Here is an 8,725-nt window from a genome sequence, read left to right on the forward strand (position 1 = left end):
AAGCACTTTGTTCTCGTTCTCTATTTCCTCCATCTTTTTCAAAATGGTTGTGAGGGTGTCGCACCTGCACTATTAACTGTGTTGTGAGTAATACCTATCATTGGAGGAGGGAATGGGCCATGCTACTCGACTGTTGTTGGTGTAATGCAAGTTCTTGCATTTTCTATAACTGTATCCTCGGCGGGCTTGTGGAGGATGCTGGTTAGCGTGTTAGTTGGCCAAGCCTCGAGGAGCTTTTTTACTGCTGGCGGCGTCTCATTCATCACGGACCTGGAAGCTCCTTTACCGCGGGACGTCACGATACTATCGTGAGGAGGAGGTGACTCGCCTCGCCTGGGAGAGGCATTATATCCTCACCTTTTGTTTCAGAAAACTCATTGATGGTGTTCAAGAGGTTGGTTGTGAGGTCTCTCATTACACTCGTTCTTTCTTCTCCATTACCTGTTATATCAGATATGTGCGTACTAGGAAAAGGAATTTTGTTCTTATTTCTTTTTTTGTTAGCAATCCGTGCTAGTTGTAGATCTAGAGAAAACTAAAAATTTAACTAGGAAATCCCACAGATGTCGCCAAATTGTTTGACCAAAAAGTATAAACTTTCAGTTAAACTATTAAATTTTATGTAATGAAGGGTTAAACTTAGTTAATAATAATATCTCTAGATATAGAACATGACAGCTTGGATGACACAGGGTAAAGTCAGTGGGTGATTGAAAATAAGACACATTTAATATTCCAAAAGGTATGGATAATGATGGGGGAATAACTAACAATAACTAGCAATAAATGACATTTATGTAAATAGGCAAAAAGATTCACCCAATAATGAAGGAGATTGATGATTGTTCCTTCTGACAATGATGAATGACAGACAAATCCTCGAATGTTCGAACTATTCTCGGATCTGATGGAAAGATATTGAATAATGCGTGCAAGAATATTGTAAAAGGTAATATTTGTATCTTTGCTAGAGAGAGAGAATCTTCTTCTGAAAAGTGTTCTTATCAAGTTAATATTACATGTTCTACACTATTGTCTCTTTTTTTATTTATATGAGTCATATCCCTAACAAACCATAACAGTATAAGTGCAGAGAATATTCAATAGAATATTCTCTTTATTATCCTATTACAAAAACTAGTCGTTATTGTTATGTCCTTGGTACTCGACCTCGATCGTTGTTGACAGCCCAATCACGAATCTCACTGCTTCCTGGACGACCTCGATCGATACTTTCCTTAATGCCGCTTTACGCTAAATTTCCGTACGGCAAATTTTGGCCTATACATGTACTATTCTATTCAAATGGGCTTTCACGTCCAACAATAGAAGCTCTATACAAAATGTAGAGAGGGACTTTACACAAAATAATAATAATAATCTCACGTACGGTCCAAAATAAAAAAAAGTTTCCATGCTCTCCATAAAATAACTTTTTTAACTTCCCATCACCTCTTTTTCTTGAACTTCCACCTTTGCACATATGTATTAACATTTAGTGACATTATGATTCAACTTTGAATAACTTCTCCATAGTGAGAGCTTACCTTAATTTTATACTATTATATCACCTAGAAGATAACTAAATATTATCATCCATATAGGGTTAGGACTTAGGATTAATAGCTTGACAAATAAGCAAGTTTCCATTTACATTATGCTAAAGTAAGTTGATAATTGTGTATATAAGTAAAAAATTATTTTCACAATACATCCAGTTTATATGCGGCTGAGCAATATCACAACAAATAATAGACGTTATTTCCACCGTCTTCCATGTAGAAACACCAATTTATGTGTATTATTCATTATTTTATCACCTATTACCATCCAAAGTTTTAATATTTGTGTGATATCTTAATCAGAATTAGAGTAAGAGAGAAAATAAATTTTTTTTGAGATAAAAGAAATTCCTAATATTCATTTCGTTTCAAAAAAAAAAAGAGAGAGAGAAAATAAAATTTGTTGAGATAAAAGAAATTCCTAATATTCATTTGTTTATCCCTCAAGGCGTGAAAAAAGGCGTAAGGGGGCATTTGACATTAGGGGTGTCTGGTTTACCAATTAATTATGCATAGATATAATGCTTATGTATTGAATAATCATGCCGAAAGTTATGCGATGAATAATTTATCATATCTTTAAGAAATGTTTTTGTCTATAATTACTCTAATCATGTTAAGACACACTTTTATTTTTATACTATCATACATAAGATAGTATACAAGATTAGTGCATAACTTAAGTAGGTATTAGTACATAAGTCATACGAAGATTATTTTTTAATAATTGATAACCAAACATTGTGTATTATTGTACGTAGAATTTTATTATTTAGTGAATTTCACTTAATCCCCTCGACCTTTTGAGTGCTAGATATAATATTCCTTTCACCTTTTGAACGAGAAAATAAACTCCCTTGATATGCCGACCTGCTATGGTGCCCCGAAGTGGATAGGAGGGGGTCGAGTCCGTATCATCACGGAGCAGCAGCCTCGTCCGAATCTGATCTATTTACTCGACAATTCATGGTGACAGCTTCATGGTCACCAAAAAGTCCCAAGAAGCATCAAACCTATCTGATAAGACCCATGGAGCAATTCTTAAATAGCAACAAATAAAAATGAGTTGAATCGTCAGAAGTATTTCTAAATATCAAAATAAACCTCAATTAATATGAATTATGACATGTTCTTTTTCCGTAATTGAAAATATTAAGCAATGATATTCTATAGAATTTTGAAATTTCATACCTCTCGTTTTCTACCTGTAGTTTTTCTTTTAGTTTTTTAAAATTCATTTTGCTTCATGCAATATTCTTTTGTTAGAGCTTCAAATTTTGAATGTCTTTGGTCCATCTTGTTACTTGTAATATTGCTAGTAATGAAATTTGTTTCGCTAGTTACTTGTAATTTTCACGTAACTCTTACATGTTTAAAGGCAGTGGCGTACGCAGGATTTTTATAAGCAGTGTCACTATTTAACAGAGTGAACAATTGAATAAATTATTGTAATATAATATATCATATTATAAAAAGACAACTTAAATTATACTAACAAAACACAATTCAAGCACGTAACTATAATTCTCCTCGACTAGTTTTCATGTTTTGAAATGTATCCATAATAGCCTCATTAGAAATATTACTAAATACTTCTTTTTCTATATAAGGCACCAAACAACCACTCAAAAGCTCATCATCCATTCGATTACGCAAGTCAGTCTTAATCAACTTCATTGCTGAGAAAGCTCTTTCAACCGTAGCCGTAGCAACTGGCAAAAGTAAAGCAAATTTCACTAGCCGGAATACAAGAGGATAAGTCCCATGCTTCTTTGTCTCTACTAGTTTCTTAGAAAGATCACCAAGTCCCTTAAGATCGAAAAACCTTTTGTCATGATCTCTGACATCAACAATGTAATTCTCAAACTGAAAATGAAGGTCAACTATAGAATATTTATCAAAGTCATCAGGATATAGCTTCGCTAATCTCAATATCTTTTCAATGTCAAAACTTGAAAAAGAGTTAACTGGGTTCAAGCAAGCAACTCCAAGAAGCAATTCAGTTGTCACCTCATCAAAGCGGTTATTGAGTTCTTGAAATTGCCAATCAATAGTTTTACAGAATACTACAACATGGTAGTGATGAAAAAAATTGTACTCTGCAACTCTACGACGTGATCTTCCAAGGATAACATAAGGTTCATCAAAGTTAGGTATCAATATGTCGTATTTGATACAAAACTTAGATACCTCATCAATAAGTGAAGCCCAACCTTTCTCTCTTAGAAGCTGCAATCGATCTTTTGCCACTCTAACAAGTATCATAGCATTTGCAATATCTTGCTCCTTCTTTTGAAAGGCAACATTAAGCTCATTTGTGATTGCTAAAATAGTGCGCATAAAATGCAACATGAAGACAATCTCAAATGTTAAACATGCTTTGAGGTATCTCTTTGCCTTACACTTTTCTTCAAAACATGCATTAACAGCAATTGCGTACATCAATGATAGGGCCAAACATAAGAATAAAATTGTTAAAGGATTTGAAGTGAGAACCCCATCGAGTGTCACCAGCTCTAGCAAGACCTAATTCTTGATTTAAGCCCCTACCAGTTTCAAGCTCACCTTTACGTAATGCTTCTTCAATTTCTTCCGCTTGAGATTCGCGAAGTTCATCTCTACGCTTGAAAGAAGATCCCACCATATTTAAGATATCGGAAACAACCAACAAAAGTTCTTGCACTTCATCACATCTTTTAGACACTGCAACAAGAGTTAGTTGAAGCTGATGAGCAAAACAATGAATAGAATGGACACCTTTACTTTCTTTTTGCATCAAGATTTTAAGCCCATTTATATCACCTTGCATATTGCTTGCTCCGTCATAATATTGTCCCCATATGGAAGATGGACTTAAAGAATGTTGAGCAAGTAAACCAATAATTCCATTCTTTAGAGATAAAGTAGTAGTTTCACGAACATGAACAATATCAATAAATCGCTCCATCACACTTCCCCTTCAATCAACATACCTCAAAACAATAGCCATTTGCTCCTTACATGACACATCACGAGATTCATCAACTAATATGGAAAAGTGATCATTATTTAAATCCTCAATGATAAATTTAACTGTTTCCATCTTACATGCAGTAATAATATCCTTTTGAATGTATGGAGAAGTTAATTGATTATTCTTTGGAGCTTATTTAAATGCATCGGCAACATGATCACACCTTTTAGTATACCATCTAAGAAGTTCAACATAGTTACCTCTATTGAGAGATGATTCATCTTCACGATGTCCCCGAAATGATAATCCTTGGTGTAAAAGATATCTTATCACATCAACTACAGCCTCTAAACGAATCCGATATTCTAGCTTTTGTTGATCAGATTGTTTAGCAAGTACACTTTGAATGGATTGTTTTTGTCTCAACAAATCATCACTTTTCTTTCTTGACTGATTATGTATACTATTTGGTCCACTAATATGCATATCAAATCTTTCCTTCTTGTTCCAACTTGTAAATCCTACACTTGAAAATACATCTCCTCCCCCTTGTTTGATGCATTCATCTTGAAACAAATAACAATAGAAGCAAAAAGCTGCATCTTTTGTTACGTTATACTCCAACCAATCATATTCAGAAAACCATTGAGGATTAAAGCGACAAAATTTACCACAAAAATTTCTTGAGATGTTGAACTTAAATATTGAATTTTGGAAGTTGCAGTATAGTATCTCTTCATTGTAATTTAATCTGAATCAAAAATTCAAGTATCCACTTTATTCTTAGATAAATCCTAAATAAGTTTATTATAACTAGAAAATAGACTGAAATAAACTAGGAGAAAATCCATACTACACACTCATATACTCTAACTTCGACATTTACATTCATAAGAATCGGTCAAACTATGTTAACATGACCAGCACAACAATAACTTATAATTAACGATTTCATTAACTCCCAAAATCATTAAATACACCCAAAAAAATTAATTAAAGCAAGTGAATTGCAGTGTCTAGAAAATCACTAAACTATGTCTAGAAAATTGCAGTGTCACTAAACTAGTTGATGTACCTTTCTTTTTCTAGTTCTTGAAAAAAGTTGTCCCCCTAACTATGTTTTCGTTTTAGTTCTATAATTCATAATTCTTTGTTGAATTAACTCTAACTAGTTTTACTTTTGACATGTAATTAATTTCTTTCTAAATTGATCACATCGAAGCCAATATATAAATGACAACAACTTTTTGTTTGACTATATTTTTGTAATGATGAACAAGCTTTGAATATTTGTTCAAAGATTACTGCTACAATTTTGTAATACTCTTATTTGTTTTTCTAGATAACTTAAACTCTTATTTTTGTTATCTAATAACTTGGTCTATTACAGAAAACGGCAATCACTATTCATCAAGCTAAGCAAGTGATGAATAGTAGATTGATCAGCACGACAATAACTTATAATTAACAACTTCATTAACTCCCAAAATCATTAAATACACCAAAAAAATTAATTACAAAATAGATTCACAGTTCTAGTCATAAAGAAATAAAAAAAAGTAAAAGTACAAGTACTTAATAAAAAATTATCATCTAAAGAGACAAAGAATTAGTACTAACCTGATGCAATTTAGCTTCTTTGGAGTTTGAAAATTGAAAAGTGGGCAGCAGTACTTTTTATGCTAATTGAGGGTAAAGAATCGTTTTTAAAGTTCCTAATTCAGAAAGGTTTTTAATAAATTAGGGTCAAGTAGTTTTTATGCTAACTGAGGGCAAAGAATTGTTTTTAAAGTGGGCACCAATTCCTACTTCTGAAAGGTTTTTAACAAATTAGGGTCAAGTAGTTTTTAAATACAGCCTATAACTTTAGCAATAGGCCCCCGTAACTAGCAGCCACATGTTCAAATAAAAAAACTATTTTGTTGCGCCAAGAGAGTTCGATCCCTTGACATCTCACAGAAGATGGACGATACCAACCGCTGGACTAATCAGCTGTTTCATTGCAAGTGATATCACTTTTAATAACTTTATCTTATATTATTGTTTTACTTATTATTTATATATATATATATATGTAATAAAAAAATTCGACGAAGCGGTGTCCCGTGACACCGCTTGGGTCCATATAAATCCGCCCCTGTTTAAAGGTCTAATTATTCTTAAAAATATTCCATTGGTAGTTATTTTGAAAATAGGTGATATCATATAAATAATAATTTCGAATAATAATATAGTTTATAGGTGATATGATCTTTAAAATGTAACTTAAACATTTTTTCATGCAAAAGATGAATGATACGTTACTTTTTTTACCTCAAATATTCGGGAAATTAAATGAAATCTGCTCATTCTATACAATACTAGTGGCCATAGGCCCGTGGTAAACACGGGCCCAACACAATAAGTTAAAACATTGTAAAAAATTTATGAGGCGCCCAATTTTGTGCCACCGATTGGATCTGTACTTACTTTTTTTAGTAACTTTAGATACATACATTTTTCTCTTCCAAAATGGATTTATTAAATTTATTGTTGCTTTAATAATTTGATGATTGAGATTTGTTCTTATTATATTTGAAAGTTAAGTTTCAAATTTGAGCTCATGTGGAGTAGATTTGGGTGTTGAATCGTGTGTTGGATTATTAAAATTCGAAAAACACGTTTATGTTTCAAAACTTCAGAGTTTGAATCTGAAGTTATTTGAAGTTGTATTGAAAAATTGAACTATTTAAGATTTCAGATTTTGAATTTGAAGTTGTACTAAAAAATTGAACAACTTAAGATTCGAATTTGTGAAGTTGCAATTGAAAGATAGAAGAACTTCATATTTGAAATCCGAAGTTGCTTTGAAGAGCTTGAACTACTTAAGATTTGAATTTCTGAAGTTGCAGTTGAAAGATAGAAGAACTTCAAATTTGATTTCTGAAATTGCACTGAAGAGATTGAACTACTTCATATCCGAGTGGGTCCACTTTGCAAAGTTTTGTAATATAAATTCGACGGTTGCCCCAAAAATAGTTATATATGCAAATGCCCCTAAAACATTTCTTAATCCTATGAGCAGTAATGCAAAAAAATTACAGAAATATAACACTTTTTTGGGTGGTCTTTTAACGTTTGACCTATGTTTGCTTCATATGCAGAATTTTAAGGTCAAAAGCTAAAAGTGTTGTACATAGGGTAAGCGAAAGATAACACTTGTTAAAAGTTAAAATTTTACCCATAGGATAAGCTGGAACAAAAATTCAAGACCATCAACTTTAAGGACGGTTTGTATACTTCATCCATAGTAGCGGCATAAATCAACATAGTTGGGTAATGTAGTTTTTGTCAATATAATATAATATGAAATTATTTCAAACTTTTGTTTCAGAGTATATAATTCATTTGTTTTAATTCTTTTATAAAAGCTTCCTAAATATGATCAACTTATACTTATTAGAATAGTAGATACAAAATAATTTTAAGAATCCTCCCTTTTTCCCAATATTGGAACGTTAAAACTCAATTCGAACTCATTCCCCCTGTTAGGTCGAATTGGGAGGCTCGGCTAAATGTCGATCTCTGCGATTCTCATTTATCTCTCTTCTCTCGATCTTCCTGATGAGTATGTGCAGGCAGTTGCCATTTACAGTTATTAGGTGACATTGGTTTTACATGTTTCTCCTTTTCCTTATCCCACCTTTTCTACTCATATTCCTGTGTTTAATATTCTTAATTTTTATATTTACCATGCGTAAGTGTTGCTGGATTAAAGTATCTTAAATTGGGTAAACTATTTGGTCGATCGATTTCTTCTTTGTTTTTCGAGGTACAAGTTGGGATGCCGATGGGTGGCTTTGGGGAGAGGATTTTTATTTATGTGCTTATCCTTTAGAAAGGATAGATAAAAACATATTCTCTGTTTGAAATTATAGGATTTTTGAATTCTTTTGGTGGAATGAGTGTCTACTGCATTGCGTATTATTTTTTTTTTTTTTTGTTTAATTGCTGGATAATTGTCTTGTGCATTTTATAGATGCATGTGAATTGTATTTGATTGACATTCATATCATGCATAAAAATTTATGCTCTTCGACAGATATTCGAAAATTTATGATTCACCGACTATATACGCAAGGGCGTACGCAGATATTTTTGTAAGAGGTGTCGATATTTAAAGACATGAGCAAATAAACAGACTATAGTAACAACGACATAGTGAAAGAAA

The 8,725-nt window shown here is 32.4% G+C and overlaps 1 protein-coding gene across 1 annotated transcript; it reads right to left on the reverse strand.

Moving 5' to 3' along the window:
- Nucleotides 1-3,080: 3,080 nt before the first annotated feature.
- Nucleotides 3,081-4,509, reverse strand: LOC109240260 (zinc finger MYM-type protein 1-like). The gene is made up of 2 exons (XM_019406891.1): nt 4,059-4,509; nt 3,081-3,970 (listed from the first exon to the last, which is right to left on the reverse strand). Exons 1-2 carry the CDS (start codon nt 4,507-4,509, stop codon nt 3,081-3,083), a joined length of 1,341 nt encoding a protein of 446 aa, XP_019262436.1.
- Nucleotides 4,510-8,725: the final 4,216 nt, after the last annotated feature.

Source organism: Nicotiana attenuata, unplaced genomic scaffold (genome assembly GCF_001879085.1).
Source record: "Nicotiana attenuata strain UT unplaced genomic scaffold, NIATTr2, whole genome shotgun sequence".
Classification (NCBI taxonomy): domain Eukaryota; kingdom Viridiplantae; phylum Streptophyta; class Magnoliopsida; order Solanales; family Solanaceae; genus Nicotiana; species Nicotiana attenuata.

Excerpts from the sequence above, each read along its gene's own strand:
- LOC109240260 (XM_019406891.1), bottom strand. The coding sequence starts at position 4,509 with ATGGAGCGATTTATTGATATTGTTCATGTTCGTGAAACTACTACTTTA. Across the intron at positions 3,971-4,058 it reads AGCTGGTGACACTCGATGGG|AAAAGTGTAAGGCAAAGAGA; the intron begins GTTCTCACTTCA and ends CATGTTTTGAAG.